General features: G+C 42.3%; 1 protein-coding gene across 1 annotated transcript in view; it reads left to right on the forward strand.

The window, feature by feature from the left end:
* LOC115356381 (glutamate receptor ionotropic, kainate 2-like) overlaps positions 1-17,510 on the forward strand; it is a 67,660-nt gene extending 50,150 nt beyond the window's left edge. Inside the window, exons 11-16 of the mRNA XM_030047524.1 lie at positions 3,502-3,725; positions 7,203-7,321; positions 8,338-8,555; positions 9,547-9,772; positions 13,482-13,732; positions 15,827-17,510. Of these exons, the coding sequence (XP_029903384.1) occupies positions 3,502-3,725; positions 7,203-7,321; positions 8,338-8,555; positions 9,547-9,772; positions 13,482-13,732; positions 15,827-15,991 (1,203 nt within the window). The 3' untranslated portion in view covers positions 15,992-17,510. The remainder of the gene's footprint in view (positions 1-3,501; positions 3,726-7,202; positions 7,322-8,337; positions 8,556-9,546; positions 9,773-13,481; positions 13,733-15,826) is intronic.
* Positions 17,511-17,827: the final 317 nt, after the last annotated feature.

Consider the following 17,827-nt stretch of genomic DNA (forward strand, 5'->3'; position numbering starts at 1 on the left):
CTTTTCAGCAGCCAAGACAAAAGCGGTTGCATTGTATGCTGACAGGCAATTAGACATTTTACAATGCTCTGCCGATGGGAGCAAATGGTTCCCAGGTTATAAAACACTTTCTGCATCTGGGAGGCGGTGACAGGTTTCAATTATCATTACAAGTACAGATCTCGTACAATCCCGTGGTCCAATCATAGAGGTGTCATACTGTAGACCCAGTTCCAGACACGGCGCCCCGCACACGCTTATCACGCACTGCGCGTAGGGCACCAAGTGCCTGGGGGGGCACCAAAAAAAAAAAAAAAAAAAACAAGCTCGTGAAAAATCATCATAATAATAGTAATCATAACAATGATATATTTAAAATTGTGTAAAGTGTGTAAAACATGTTAATAGATATAAGCAATACAAAAATAACATTTTTTGCTTATTTGCTCGAGAAAAACATGAATCTCCTGTGCGGCCCTCTCCCCAGTCTAACTTTGGTGCCCCCCTCCCCCATCCCATAGTGGTTTGCTCCATTACGCTTCAATCACAAGTTTGGCAGACCTTTATTTTTGGACATGTCATCGAAAAGGCAGCAAGAGTCGGGGGCGGAAAAGAGGAAAAGAAAGAAACAACGAGATGATGCTCGCGCGTCACTTGCAGGTAAGACAATAACAAATGTTAATTTTGTTACTTTTAGCCCTAGTATGCATGTCTATGCTCGTGCCAGATAATACTACCGTCAACAACCTTTGTAACGTTAGCTCCCACTAGCCATGCTCAGACGTAAGTGTTACGTTTCAAATAATTGATGCTGGGCTAGCTAGTTATTTTTAGTTGTGTATATGGATATGGATCTGGAGTAGAGATGTCTGTATTTGGCGTTTGTTATGTTCTATGAGCCAACGAGTATGTGATTGTGTAGTGAAAAACAAAAATAATGAGTTGATGAATGGAAAACGGGTCTTGGTAACCTGAACTTTGATGTGATATACCAAATTAGACAGGTGATTGATTATCAGCCGTCTTTCACCGGCGATGTCGGCGCTGACAGGATTCGGCATGCCGACGTTACATAACGGTGTCTCCGTGACCGTTTAAGATATTCAGAAACTTTCAAAAACATCTGAAACCGGAGCTTTGCGCCTATATAGAGTGCCATTACGGTAGCATGTAGGACTACTGACACTTCGACCGTCCAATCACAGAAGATTCCCCGATGTGTCACAAGTTTGTAATGTGAGCTTGTCACTACCGTAACTCCTGAACCAATGGTGCTATCGAAAAAATCACGACGGTTTCCAAAAGCAGAGAGCCGGAGCTTTCCGATGGAGTGCGGATACACCAGTCATTACGGTGACCGACTGGCCGGCAGCTCGCACAACATTTTCGTGAGGTTCATAGGCCAAGAGCGACATCTGCTGGTGAAACTGTAATTTGAAAAAAATCAATATTAAAGTTGTGTAGATTTCCCCTCTTCATATTCATAGTTTTCAAACTATGTACAGAATTTTTATATTGTGCCCCATTAATCCTTGTCTATAAAGGTAAAATTATAAATTTTTCATGTACCAGTGTTTTAAATATAGGCCTACATAACACTATAATTAATTTTGAAATATTTTTGTACCATGGTTCAAAACTGTATTTCACTGTAGAATCCCTGAGTATTTTGTCTTGTATTTGTGATTACAGGCTCAATGCTTCGATATGTGCAAGGAGGGACACAAAGCCAAGTGGAAGATCCAGATGATCAACCATCTACAAGCAGACATCAACCATCCACAAGCAGACATCAATCACCAACCAGTTCCTTATTCAAGGATACTTAGTACTGTTTTTACAGTTTTGACAGATCTTTATTTAATAGTGGTGTCATTTATTTTTTATTTTAAATTATTTTATTTTATTTATTTATTTGAGTGTTTGGTGCCATATTTAGTTAGTGTTTAGTCAGTGTGTTATAAAGATTTTATTATTATTATTTATCTCTTATTTTTTCCAACAGTTTTTGAAACATAAATGTTGAAAAGTTATTTTGTAAAATAAAGAGAAACGCAATGACAAATACTGAGTTATTGTTCATTTCTGGCGGCGGCGGCGGCGGCGTGGGGGGGCACCACAAAGCATTTGTGCTTAGGGCACCCAAATGGCTAGTGCCGGCCCTGCCCAGTTCCCATGCAGTTCCTAGTTGTACAGCTTACTGTTCCCCACTGTCAGCTGTTATACATAACAGCGATTCGACCTATAACAAATTCATGAAAGCTTTAGCATTTGCTCTAGATCCTTCCCAGAAAAACTCCTTTGGCACAGAGCAAGTGAGGTGTTTTATGTTTTTCAGTGGCAGGAACAGTTTGTTTGTTTTGTTGTTTTTACTTTGTTTTTTTGTTTTTTTCTGGAATAAACAGAAGAAAAATTGGGTAGCTAGCATGAGCAGCAATAGCCACCGTGGCTGAGCAGACAAAGAAAAGAGCGCCACCCACAGAAACTGAAACTCCCTCGACAGAAAATCTAGTAAAAATAATATCATACTGTTGTTGTTTGTTTTGTTTTGTTTTGTTTTGGACAAGTTAACTCTGGAAAGTTCAGTTAAAAAAAAAAAAATCACAACCCCGGAGATGAAGCCAAATTAAAAATAAAACGAGAACGTATAAGATTACCGCTTTAATTAGCGGTTTAGCTGAATGTTATTTCAGCTGACAGGCTCTCTATTTGAACAGCTGCCATACTCGGTTTGCTTGTTTAGCTTGGCAGTACTTATACATTGTGTTGACTCACCATCATAAAAAAGATTTAGCTGTATATATTTTGCCATACATCACTGTAGCACAGCGGTCCCTGCGAACTCAAAAATGAGGCACTTTACTCTGTCAACACAATTTATGGTTCAAGTTAAATTTTCACAACAATACAACTTTTATTTCCATTTACAAATTAAATATTGCTCAATAAAGCATAGATGCTGAAAATGCACCCAGGTAGCTGAGTGACTACCCTAAACAATTTTATGGTGAGTACTCTGTGGTAAAAAAAAAAAACAAAAAAACAATGAAAATCAGAGTTGCACTTTTTTCTTCTGGACACTGATAATGCAGCATTTTACACGTTCTGTTTCTTATTCTGTCTCTAATGTTGGATCCAGTCCCTTAACTATATGTCGGGAAGGTGATATTTTATATTTGGAGGATACTATTCGTGAGGTTAATTCTTCACTGATGAATGTAATCTGAAAATTGTTGGCTTTAGTGAGTCACGATTGACACCGGATGAGAGCGATCAGACAGATAACCTGTAATTTCCAGCCAAACTCGGCTTCCCACCTGCTAATCTAGTTGAACTAATGACCTTGATGGTTCTCTTTCCCTCCTCCTCCGTGGCTCTTCTTCCCCTCCACATTGAGCAGAACAGCTGTTGACAGAAATCAGTTCTTATTTCGATTGGTGCTAATGTGGCACCTCAGCTTTTTTTTTTTTTCTCAGGTTCTCCCTTCTGACCCGCCTTGCTTTCCTGTCTCCGTCACTGCAGAAAGCAGACTTGGCAGTGGCTCCCTTGGCCATCACCTACGTCAGAGAGAAGGTCATCGACTTCTCCAAGCCCTTCATGACACTGGGGATAAGTATCCTGTACCGCAAGCCCAACGGGACCAACCCCGGGGTCTTCTCCTTCCTCAACCCCCTCTCACCCGATATCTGGATGTATATTCTGCTGGCTTGCTTGGGTGTCAGTTGTGTGCTGTTTGTCATAGCCAGGTAACATGTCAAGCCTCCCTTCCCTGCCTCCTCCCTCCTCTTCCTCCTCCTCGTTCCCCTCTCTCCTACCCTGTTTGCCTGCTTTCATTTCTACGCACACGGTGGTTGTTGTGAAGTGGGAAAACCGTTCACTGAAAAACATCGAGTGCTTTGACGGATTTGACGGGAACGCACTCTACAGGAGGCAGTGTGTGTGCGTGCGTGCGTGCGCGTGTGTGTATCGCACTGTAGACATAGCACACACCAAGAGAAATCTTAATATGTTACCTTAAGTCAGCAGAGCTTCCAATACATGACTTTCCAGGCATATTTGAGCATGCATGAGCCGCCGTACAGCCAAAGTATAGCCAGGTTCCTGCTACATATCTCAAAATATTGCAAGGGTTGTACCAATACAAGTGCAATTCTTACGATATTGAGATGAAACCCCCTAAATTCCCATGCATGACTAATGTAGAAAGGTGGATTGTAACCCGAGCGCTCCGGTTCCTCCGCTTTGATCCTGAGAGGTTTGGGTTTTAATGCACTTTTCATCAGATGTTACTGGCGACATGATTCACACCAGAGAAAAGCAGCAACTGTCACCTAAGTTAGTTCAGAATATGCAAATTATACCCACCGTCCTTTGTTCCACAGTTGGTTGGGGTAAGTGATTAGCATGCAGTTGCACTGTGATTTCAGTACAACTTTCATTAAGGTAGAATGTTTTTGTTTTTTGTGCATGCTTGGTGCGTTTTCTGCACATCAGGGCCATAAATAACGCTTGCTCTGACACTATGAGGCCAATAACATTCAGCAAAGTAAAAATCTGAAATACAGTAGCCCACAGTTTGCTGAGCTGAGTTCTCTCATAATTATACTATTGATCGCATGGCCACTGATTGATTGGCCAGTCTCCTAAATGCGGAGTATATTATTTTCTTTAATCCCCTGCAAATAGAGTGAGCAGAGAGGGCTTGCGGAGCCCCTGGTTCACGCAACAAAACACTAAACAACTTAATTGCCGATTCACAGCTTCATTGATACACACAAACACAAACACTTTCTGTCATCTTAAGCGCCATAGAAATAAATTTTCTTTCTTTTTTTTTTTTTTTTTTTTTTTTTTTTTACTCTGTGGTTCCTTCCAGCCCTGTTGTGGAAGAATTGATTTCTGCATCCCTCCCTTTATTAACAAAACAAATGGCACTCCCTCAGTCCACACTTACCGAAGCGTTCTCCAGACAAGAAAAAAAAGGATTTATCCTGCATTATAACATGTTTACATGTAATTACAGGTTATTGCGGGTTTGAGCCGCCGCAGCACCGCTCTTCCCGCCTTCCCCCCAAACCCAACAGTTTCCTTACTTGGCCTGAGAGAAGAAAGGCAACAGATCTATAAAGCCAGCCAGAGTAATTGAATCCAACAGACAGTTAATGGAGGGAGTACGCTGTGTTATTGTGGCTGTAGACGGGCGAAGGAGAAGAGGAGTGGGGAGTGGGAGGTGGGAGGAGGGGGCGGGTGGGTGGGGGTGGAGGGTGCAGGGGGGGATCATTTTGTTATTCTGCGAGCTATTCGACATGTCCCCTGTGCTCCGAGTGAGGAGGTGACCTTACGTCCGCATGTTCCACATCCTCTTCTTGCTGGTGATCGGTGTGCAGAACACGGCCTGCAGGAATACAGGCCGGCTGCAGGCAAAAGGTCGGACAGAGGAGCCGCGGGACTCAATGCGTCCAGAATACACATGTAGACATGGAGAAACACAAACACAATCTGCGCATGTTGTATGGTATATGCACATACTGCCTGTACCGTGGTACATATGGACGCATACGGTCAGACGTGTGCAAGCCCATTGTTCTTATGTGGACATCAACATAAATAAACATGACTGCACACAGTATTTGACTTTCACATTAACTTGATTGAGCCAGTACAATTGCAGGCTTGATGAAACAGCATCACACACACACATTCCCATGCACACAGACACACACAGGCACACATACGCACAAAGGCTTGCTACCACACACACACACACACAAGCATACACATGCACTTCACACCGCACTACAAGGCCATTGTGCAGTTACAGCCTGTGGCTCCAAGGAGACAGAGCTCATTGACATTCCAGCAAATCAGACATCTTGATGGGGTTGACAGGAAGAATTATAGGGTGTCATCACAGCCATGTCCATGTACAGGATTCTCAAGGGGACAGCACAGAAAATTGGTGTAAAGGAAGGGTGATGTGACAGAAATGTTGCTGCAGTTATGAAGCCTGTAAAAGAAGACCCTTAATTAGGATGCTGCAACAACAAAGTAAGATCAAACGCAGATTGCACTGATACGATAGCACACGGTTATATATCTGGATCTGGATCTGCCTCAATCACACGGTCCCTGTGGCATTCACTGCTACCATAAAACAGCCATCACACCGTGATCGATTTGAGAGCACCAGAATGTGGCGTAGTATCTTGTAAATGTGGCATAAATGGGTTTGTGTATCTCTCTAAAAGCTGTAGCTGGCAAATGGCATCACCATGCTACGCTGCCTAAACCCTTAAGACTCGGCTCACAGGCTTATTAGCATGCAGAATGGTGGGGCAAAGCTCCTGAGCTGCCTCACCCGGTGGGCCCTTCAACTCTGCCTCTGCAGTGCTCCCTCCCTCATCCACTTCAGCACAAACTCAATCAGTTCCTGATGCTTAATGCTAACCCAATCACCCTGTGCTAATGCCATGCCACTCTCGCTTAAGATAATAAATGAGAAATGTCCGCGGCTGACCTGAAGACGCTGACAATCAGCCAAGGGGGGCAGCAAGATTGAGGGGACAAGGGAGAGGTTCACAGGGGAGGCAGGACGCAATAAGAAAGAAACGAGGTGCAGGGAGGAGGGGGTTTCGAATGGGGGGGTTGGTGTGCAAAGGCAAGCTAGGGAAGAGAGAGACTTGTGTAAAGAGTGTGAGAAAAGAGGGAAAGAAAATGGGGAGGGGAAGAATGGAGTGGGCTGCTCGGAGCTCAGAAGAGAAAAGCAGGGAGCGCAAGTCCCATGTTGAGGGTTTGCAGAGGATGTGGCTTCGGCAACAGCGGCTGATTTGTAGAGCGAAGGTTGCCGGAAGAAACACCAAGGCTCCTGAGTCAGTGAATCCCAATGAGCTCCCAAGATCATCAGGCATAGGGACATTATCACCAGTGACAGTGTTATTTCAGTCTATTGATCTGTCCTCACAATAAACTGAAGGCATTTGAATATGCCAATAAGTTGATCTCAGCGAAGGGGTGAATGATTTTCTTGGGTCCCTGTAGAAGCTCCAACCCTTAGGCCACAACACAAGATCACACACACTTACATTCTCTTTGTTCTCCCCAACAATCTGCCCCTCACATTGTTTTCAGAATTTATGTTTTATCTGCCATTTAATCTGCACCAGGGAATAAATTACACTGTGCCTTGTGCTGATGTATCTGTCTCTCTGCTCTCTCCCTTATAGGTTTAGCCCGTACGAGTGGTACAACCCGCATCCGTGCAACCCAGACTCAGACGTAGTGGAAAACAATTTTACGCTGCTCAATAGTTTCTGGTTTGGAGTTGGGGCTCTCATGCAGCAAGGTAGTTGCCTCAGCCTGTGGCTGCTGTTGCTCTGTGGAGCTGGAGCTCTCTGCATCCCACTGTCTCTGAGGGTTGGGGGTTTTAGCCAAGCCAGCGGCAACACAGAGAGAGACCTCTGGGGGTCCACTGCGAGCAAAACAGAACTCTGAGTAAATGTGCATGTCAGGAAAAATATGTCATGTAAAAATAACTTAGCTCATAGTAAGAAAGAAATACAGATATGCAGCTGAAAATAAAAATACAAAGTCTGATGGTGATCTGAACAGCCCCATACCACTTCCCACTGGACAAAATAAAACAACAATAGATGGTTACATAAATGTTGCTATGAACCAAAACTCATACATTAACATCACAAAATTACACTATTTGTGAAATTAATCAGCTAAATATTCAAAAATCCAGTTTATCACAATAATTACAGTCCATTCACCTTACAAGATGACACTACCCAGTGTCCTCTCCTCTTGCCCCTGGCCTATCAGCACCTAGAGATCAGTGGGGTGTGGAGTCAGGATGTGAGGTTACCTTGGGTACATGACTCTCTGGCCCAACCAGCCTGTCACTTCTCCAGAATTTGTTTCATGAATTATATCGAATGATTGATATGATAATAATTACGTTGTGTACAGATGGTAAGTTGAATGAGGAAAACCTGCTGGTACGATCCAGCTCTGTAGTTGGGCGGATGTATTGTTGTCTGTGTTGGCGCCTAGCTATTGCCTGTGCTAGTAGTAATTTAATTCCAATCCAACAGTCATCTTGTTTTTTTCTGAAAACAAGTGGCGCAACCTGCTTCATTTCAAGATATTAAGAAAGTTCTTGAAACAGGTTCCACTACTTTCTGAAAAGGTGAAATAATCTCAGTTTACTTGCAGGTTTTGTTGTTGTTTTTTTACTCATCTTAAAAAATTTGATTTCACAACTGAAAACAAGATTAACTCTACTATTATCACTTGCTTGGATGAGTAGTGTTTGCAGTGCAATGTTCACTCCTTCCACCTCCCACACCCCAGGCTCAGAGCTCATGCCCAAGGCCCTGTCAACTCGAATAGTGGGAGGCATCTGGTGGTTCTTCACCCTCATCATCATTTCCTCCTACACGGCCAACTTGGCCGCTTTTCTCACTGTGGAGAGGATGGAGTCACCCATAGACTCGGCCGATGACTTGGCCAAGCAAACCAAGATTCTCTATGGGGTGGTGGAGGACGGATCCACCATGACCTTCTTCAAGGTAGCTCCGTGTAGCTGGGCCTGCCCCGCTGTGCTTTGTACAGTTTCTACCAGTTTCTCTGAAGAACCTCCTGTCTTTTCTGTGGAGAATACAGTGTGTGTGATTGTTTGCTTGAGTCTTTTGTTTACTAAATCATTTTTTAATACTGAATTTAGCAGTTTATCAACCAAAAAAGCCTCCACAGTGAAAAATCAGGTGCTGAAACAATCTGTTAGCAGCATAGCAGGAGGCTTGGGCTTCACTAGGTATTTCTGTGCAGGCTGAAAGGGCAAGTCACTCAGTTGTGTCATTTTAGATGCCATCAATTAAAATCTCCTGGTGTGTAATCCTAAATTCCTGTGGAAAATATGAATGGGTTTTTCAACCATGCCAACCACTGGGGCTGAAATAAATACCCATTAGATATTGGCTGCTGCAATTTCTTCCAAGGATTAAAATGCATCCACTAGCATTGCTTTTGTGGATTTTGATATTTTTGTTAGTCCAGATAATTTCTAATCACAATAATAGCATCAATGCATGCTATTATTCACAAGGTCACGAGTGACTTCCTTTACCTGTTGACTTGTCGAACTGTGTTTTACACATTCAAATTAGGATTTTCATGTATAGTTATATTTGTCTTGCTTTTTTACTTGCTCTTTAATTCTATTCCATTGTGGTGATTGTTTACAGTCCCTTTCAAAATGATTAGCATTTCTTGAGCAAAAATCCATGTAAAACATAACTGAAGGACAGCAATTCACAAAGGTGGTGTTCAAGGCGCTGTTTGATTTCATGGAGAAAAGCAGCACAGATTCTGTGCAGCACAGGCTTTATTTTCACACTTCCGCCAACTCTGATTCATATTTTCCGATGGGATTTCGGAGAACACAAGAAAAGGCGAAAATGCAAAGTTTAGAGCTCACAAAATTACCTCGGACTTTGCCTCTCAGGTGCCAATAGTGCCGTCAGTCTCATTTCAGTCCTTCTACTTTTCTGTTGCTTGCAGAAGACCAAGATCTCTACTTATGACAAAATGTGGGAGTTCATGAACAGCAGGAGGCAATCTGTCATGGTCAAGAACGTGGAGGAGGGCATCCAGCGCGTCTTGACCTCCGACTACGCCTTCCTCATGGAGTCCACCACCATTGAGTTCGTCACCCAGCGCAACTGCAACCTCACACAGATAGGGGGCCTCATAGACTCCAAGGCTTATGGAGTGGGAACACCGATGGGTAAGCAGCCTCTTTGTATCATGTTGCAGACTATGGTATGAGGAGGACATGGATATGTGAGTGGTAAAGCTGTATAGTGCGGATGATTGAGATGTGAGAACGAAGGGGTTAACCTTTATTGATGGAGTCATGTTATAATGGTACGACCAGAATGAGGTATAAAGGGCTCAACTTAATGAAAAGAGAATGGCTCGAGGGGTTGAATGTATGGATAAGGTTAAAGTGTGCTCAGGGCTGAAGAAGCAAGTGTAATTTGAGTTCAGCGGTAGCCAGCATGAACGATCCATTTCTTTTCCCTAGCCGTAATGATCTTCTTAAAGGATTATTTTCACAGTTTTTAAGAGGCAGATCTTTTAAGAAGCGGAATAATGGCGTGTTTTAACCTTCTTCAGAGTCCCATAAGACAATGCAGCGGGTGCAAAAGAGCAAAACAATCATACTAAACTAGCTGAAAGTCAATTTAGTGCAATTCCCTTTGACTGTCAACTTACCTGACACCATCTGAATTGCGCTTATGCATTAAACCACACTAAACCAACTCTCCAAGGAATATAAATGAAGTGCCAAGAATTGTTCATCGCTGCATATTTGACCCAGGTCTTCTCAGATGTTAGCACTGTGATGTTTGACATTTCCGAGCACTACTTTGCTTTGATGAGGCAGGGTAGCTTTTTTTTTGTTTTGTTTTGTTTTGTTTTCATTTGGCATTTCAGCAAACAGTTTCATACATTACACATTTTCCACTTTGCACATAATGGCGACAATTTTGTCGCATATAAAGCAGTCTGGTGCCGGGGTAATAGATGCACAGCTCACATCCCGGGCACTCCAGGGGACCCGGGCTGAAAGCTGTTGATGGTTCCAATCCCAGAGTCGTGGAGGTTAGAGCGGTCATGACGAGGCCACGGAGACCACTGCAGCCTGCTGTAATAGCCACATCTATCATCGGTGATATGAAGGCCATCAAAATATGGAGGATTAATTCGCGCCATCCACATCTGGTCCTGTCTGTCGCTGATGAGTACGGGGCAGTTATGGAACTGCAGGGATGCCATGATTGCCACGGCTGTAACAAAACTGAGGTGATGCTCTGATGTACGGCCCCACTGCGGTTCCATAAGGACAGAGGCACTTACACTTATGACCTTGAAATGGTCACACGGAGGCGGAACGTGACTCACTTCTTCTCTGCCGTTCATGCAGTGACTTGTACGGCACCGAATATGAGTGCAATGTCTGAAGTAGTACTTGTTAGTCATATTCAGTGTTCAATCTAAAAAGAATAATGGTGAAACAGCATGTTCTCAAAGCTCTTGTTACTCGCCAAATCATTCACATCTATTATTCTGATGTTCATTGCTCGAGAAATTCAGATGATTACATCCTCTAGTCTAAAATGTTACTATTGTGGGAGGAAAGGTCATAAGAAAGCTAATTGCTTTATTAATTCATAATGAGTTCTATTTTTGTTCCAGCAATTCTCTTGGAGGAAATATTTTTTATGGTGTTTTTTTTTTGTTTTTTTTAATCATTTTGGACTTCCACTCCTCATGTGTCCTTGTCCAAAAACCTGTGTAAGCCATAACCTGCATGTGAACATTTAGTAAGTCTTTCACTTGTACCTTTTGGCCCGCTAAGCAGTGTTTAGCAGCTCGTTCCCCACAGGGCAGTTACAGCAATAAACCAGAGCAAGCCGTATAATAAGTCCTAACCTTTTAGTGCCTGTCGGCTTTCACACCGCCTATTCCCAAAACACGAATGCGTCATCTATACAGCCATCGACTTAAACTGTGATCACATTAATATTTGAGGCCAGACAGTGTGGGAGTGATGGATGTCCTCTAGTGTTGAACATCTGTCAGGTAGTTGTGTATGCACAGTGTGTCAAGCGCAGCGCTTTTCCATTTGCCCAGGTCCCACTCTCCATATCCTTCTCTCTAAGGGCTCATCCTATTAGCATTTATCCAAGGCCTGCTTTGTTAGCCCATCATTAATCCTTTGAAATATGAGCTGAGCAAGAATCAGGGGACTCAGATATTTGATACATCACTCATCTTCATTTGAAGATGAGTGATCCACATGCAGATTCACATACACGACCATGCATGCAGAGTTGTACATATATGGGGGCACATATGTTCTTTACCTTGTTGCCTTAAATTAAATGCACGCGTTTATATGTGCACGCCACATTCTCAAAAGTTAAAAAGCACACACTCAGACATAAAGAGACACACACATACATACATATAGAGATACATACACTTTGAAAAATACAAGCACAGGTCTTATTGTTTGTGAACAAAGAGAGATGCTGTATGAAAATCAGTGGCACTCTCCGTAATTTTCAATTCTGGATTAAAGTCTCTGTCTTTGTCAATCTAAATGCATGCAGACGCAAAGATGAAAGGATGATGGATGGCAATTGATAAATGATAGATGAGAGAGGGAGTGAAACGGAGCGAGGCAACCAAAGGAACTGACAGGGAGGACTTTATGAGAACAACAGGCTTAGTGATTCCTTGTTACCTACAGGGATCTTCAGTCCTTTTACCATTCCCTCCAGAGTCCAAGTACAAAATACTGTAATGCTGCTCATAAATTGCTCTCTATTATAAATGAACACACTAGGGACACACAGAAATGCATCTGTATATCTGTATCTGTCTTTCTGTATATAATCTGAGGACTGTGGTTGTGGCCGTTGCATTTGTTACTACTGCAGTCTAAGAATTGAATCTTACACTGTTGTTGCATCTATTTTAAGTCAGTCTGGATAAGTGCATCAGCCAAATTCCTAAAATGTAAATGTAAATGCCCAGCCAAGCTGCACTACGCACATACCCCATAATCACATAAATACACTAACAAGCTTTTAAAGCAGTCTTCTATAAATGAAACATGAATGCTCACAGTAAGCATTAATCTTCCTTGGCTTGGTCGCGAGGCAGAGTGTGTGTATGCAGCAGCCCAGCCTTGTGTTGTGTCACACTGTGGATGGGAGAGGAACACAACCCCACTCGGGCACTCTGCAACGATTACTCCTCCTTTGATCATGACGGCACCCGCTGTGTCCTAATGCGCTGTCGCTAATTCTAGCGTCCTCCCACTGTCTGCGGATTTGGGGACTTTTACTCATCATGGCATTAACATGCACAAACACACGCTGCTAGAACAACCCTATCTCACGCAGATAGACGCATATAATCCCGAACACATGAACACAGTACACACACATACAGCCACATTATGCACACCCCACTGGGCCTCCCTGTTTCATGCACGGCGTTGATGGCATATGCACGTACACACTGTGCTAATTCGTCAGAATCAACAGCAGCACTGCTTCTACATACACAAAGCCAAGTCTTTGTTGCCAGCTCCCTGTGCATTGTAATTCACACTGCAGAGAGGACTGAGAATTTTGGAATCATCCTCTGAATATAGGGATTAGCAGTATCTGAAAAAGGACTTACAAAAAAGTCCCTTCTAAGCAACTGACAATAACATGACAGGTTATGATCACATGCAAGAACACAACTTGTTTCATACTCCCACCAGCGCTGGCTATATATATATATATATATATATATATATATATATATATATATATATATATCCACTTAACAGCCACTGTGCTAACCATAATCCATTTATCCATATTTAGCTATTATCCATATCCACTCGTCTCATGTTTTTGTCCCTGCAGGCTCTCCATACAGGGACAAGATCACCATAGCCATTCTGCAGCTGCAGGAGGAAGGGAAGCTGCACATGATGAAGGAGAAGTGGTGGAGAGGGAATGGCTGTCCAGAGGAGGAGAGCAAAGAGGCCAGCGCTCTGGGGGTGCAGAACATCGGAGGGATCTTCATCGTGCTGGCTGCAGGACTGGTGCTGTCTGTGTTTGTGGCTGTAGGGGAAGTCCTTTATAAGTCCAAACAGAACGCTCAGCTGGAAAAGGTACAGGAGTCAGTGTCTTTTGTGAAAACAGCTGCTGTTTCTTTCTGTTTTTGTATATAAATCATTTTCTCTGTTTTCCTTCTCTTTTTGAGCATCTCAGTTGGGCTTCACACTCGAGTTTCTTTGCCTCTTTCCTTTTTGTGCCTTGTCGTTCTTATTTTATTGCCACTTCATGTGCAAGTAAACTACATCAAACTAAACAAAACATGAATATACTTTTGCACAGTTCATACTGTACATAATGTATCATATTTAGAGAATCTCTCTCTGTGTATATATATATATATATATATATATATATATATATATATATATATATATACGTATATGCATATATATTTTTTTATGTATACATGTTCATTTTTTGCAGGTGCAGGAATTTAATTAGGTTATGGTTTGAAAAATGAAAACCTTATACAGCATGCACACAATGCAGCAGATTTTGCAGCCCCCTTTCTCCCCCCTCGGTTTAGTTATAGCGAGAGCAAATATATTTCATTCTGTTGTTTCTGGGTTCTATTTTTGAACTGATTGCAATATGATTCATCACACAGCATGTATGCAGTTTGCATTCCAGTGCACTTATTTCTGCAATTATGTTCCCACATTATTGCAAAAGTCCTTTTGATAATCTGTTTTAATTATTTACATCTATACAATTAGTGCAGTGTAGTGGCGTGTTACTCCGTTGTAACAGTAATTAATTCCTTTTTCTGGCTGCAAATGTCTCAGAGCCCATCTTAGCGATCATTAATCAAAAACTGCTAGACTGGATCACAACATTCTCATAATTTACAAATGAGAAAAATGCCATGTCCTTCAGACTGCCAAGGTGCTGGTAATTTACATCCTGACAACATGCCTCACCTTCCCTGTCTTCCCTCCTTTGCCGGATGTAATTACTGATTTCTCTTTTTTGTGCACACAACATCTCATTCCTGTGTCAGAAAAATCCATGCACCACCGGAGAAAAGAACACAAACACCTGGTGCATAAGCCACCTACACATATCCATCCACGTGCAACACGCTTACACTAACCTCTTGGAAAATAACAGATTAATGCTCTGTTCCTCTGTTCACCAGCCTCGTCTTTCCATATTTTTCCCCTCCCACTTTCTCCAAGAATTGGAATCTGAATTACCATAATCGGCAAGTAAATGGAGAGTAATTTGTCATGGTGACACTGTTTCAGATTCAGAAAAATATTGAGAATTTACAGGATTTCACAATGCATACATCATGTAAAGACAGCAGAACCTCATGTACAGTGACATACTATGGAAAGAAGACACATACATACACACAGCACCCTACAAGGGTTTGACTGGTATGGATTTTTTTTAAGCCTAACAGACAATACTTTGTGCTAGTACTCGATTACTTTAATATTTTTCTATTTTTACCCCCTTGTTTCAATATTTTATTCTTAGCGGTTTCAACAAAATTCGAAGACTTAAGGTGACACCGAAAACATCAGTGACATCCAGACTAATGAAATGATTTCAGTGTCAGCAGGTGCTTAAAATACCTCTCCCAGAGATTAAAATTTTGACATTATCAACGTACCCATCATTTCAGTTTAAAAAAAAAAAAAAAACACTGACATTTTTGTGTCAGTGTAACACACAGTGCGTTGGCAGTTCTACCCCAGCCTTGTCCAAAGCAACTTTAGAGTTTTAGAGCTTAAAAAGGGGTTTTAAAAAATGGCATCCAAAATTCACCAATGTTTCAGTTCATGAAGGTGAGTAGCTCATGGAAAAAAAAAAATTGGGTGAACTACTAGGGCAAACTCTGGGATATGTTAGGCTCAAAAATGAGGTGACTGATTTAATTTAAAAAAAAAAAAAAAAAAAAAAAAACCATCCTTGAATAATTATTTAAATAAATAAAATGTACAAGAAAGTAAAATTTCTCTGCAGGTTGTGGCCAGGGAGGAACCTCCATTGTATTAGGAGTGAACCATAAGACCGGGAGAGAAGTGATACCTTACAAAAGGCTAATATGAGGACAGGCTACTGTTGTGAAGGTTTGAGCAGCGTGGCATAAAACATCGTTACTGAAACCTCTCCCCGTCTCCCTCTGTCCTCTGCAGCGGTCGTTCTGCAGTGCCATGGTGGACGAGCTGCGGGTGTCCCTGAAGTGCCAGCGCCGTCTCAAACAGAAGCCTCAGCCGCCCGTCATCGTTAAGACAGAAGAGGTCATTAACATGCACACGTTCAACGACAGGAGACTCCCGGGAAAGGAAACCATGGCCTGAACGCTGAGCGCGTCCTGAACACACCCTGAACACGCCCCTCAGTACAACCGGGGAGAGGGCGAGGGGGTCGAATTACCGCTGACTTAACCAGGGACATAGGTTAGCAGTCAAAACAGTATTCCTTTTGCCCCCACTTGCTTTTGTAGACAGATGTTTCCTGTGGAAATATAGATACCTGGGCAGTGTCACCTCACTGTGACGATCACTTTTTGGGAGGAGTTTCATGGTGATGGGAGGGATCAGAAAAGGACGGATTCATGGGTCGGGGTGGTCTGTACGTGGACTGAAAGGGGACCCAAGCGGGTTTGGGACAAAATATAGGTCTATTCCTTACCGGCGGTGGATTTACACACACACATATACACACATAAACACACTCATACACTTGACAAGTGCGCAGAAGGGGAAACTATTGTGACAGTAACACCTCGAGATGAGTTTGATATAGTTTCTTCTGTTGATGTCAATACACTTTTGTCTTATCTCCATGTGTGTGACCCCATTGGTACCTCCCTTCAATGGCCTGAATTCCTTTGAAATGCTTTTTATCAAACACTGATCATGAGAGGAAAAGGAATGTTAGTCAGTGCCAAACGGTTAACTGCGGACTGATGTATAAAAGAGCTATTTACTTTGGATTCATCGACGCTGACCTTGTTGAAATACTCATCGTTTTCTTCTGTAATGCCTTTATCGTGCCAAAGTTCTGCCATTGTAATGAACTTTCTGCCATGCCTATTACGTTTAATGCCTCTACAAGCAATGTATACTGTCGAAATTCTCATTCATGTCCGTCCTGACACACAGTCTGCAGTTTTCAGTCTGTACCAGTTGTTGTTTAAAAGCAGGATTTCTACAAAAATGTTTGTTTTTGTACAAGAACAAGTTTTGTAGTACTTTGTATCATGGTAGCCCCTCCTGTGGACATAATATGTAGCAGATACCCACTCGGCCCTCCAATTCAGACAACTGGCGGCTGTAGGGCCTCAAACTCTGCTGTGTAGGGTTCATCTCTCTCATCTTTCAGAGCTTCGGTCTCTTGTCAGCTCTGTTCAATGTTGTGAGATGACAAGCATACTTGGTAGGTTACCGTATCATGGCCCCTGTCTTCCTACCCTACTAGTATAATCATTCAGATTTCATTTCCGAGGATTTTCGAGATTAAACCCGCACACACACACATACCCAAAGGCCACTGCTACTGGCATCGACATCTCTGCTGTACATGTATGGAAATTAACGCGTTATTGAAAACACACACAGATACACTTGATGAGAAGTGACGGAGAAGACACAGACCTGAAACTATTTGGTGTTCTACCAGTATTGCTTGTCATTTTCCACCCAGCTAGAGCTAGTGGTACAAGTGTAAACGAATGAAAAACCTGGAAACATGTATCAGAAAAGAATCTTAAGAGGCTGTCTTGTTGAAATCAAAAAATGAGCTCACGGAGTTTGTTTGACATTGATGCAAGGTTTTACAAATAATGTCATTAAAAAAAAAAGTCATGGTTGTTTATTTGCCTTATGTTATTGACAAAATGTTTTCATGCGACTCCTCCGCGACAGGAAACGTCTTCAAACTGCAGGCGGCAAGATGGGGGATATTTATTTTGGAAACTCATTTTGGAGTGCATCAACTGATGCCATCGAGTGTCATTACGAGCATTATGCCCTGCAATTTTTTCAAATGTCAGGCTCCTCAAATTGATTAGCTATCCAAAGACAGATTTGTATCATCTCTAGAAATGGACATAATAGATAATTGCTAAATTGCTAATCAAATAGAGATTGTAATTATATTTGGCAGCTGTTTCTCAAACTGGCTGGCTGTTT

This window comes from Myripristis murdjan, chromosome 24, assembly GCF_902150065.1.
Source record: "Myripristis murdjan chromosome 24, fMyrMur1.1, whole genome shotgun sequence".
Classification (NCBI taxonomy): domain Eukaryota; kingdom Metazoa; phylum Chordata; class Actinopteri; order Holocentriformes; family Holocentridae; genus Myripristis; species Myripristis murdjan.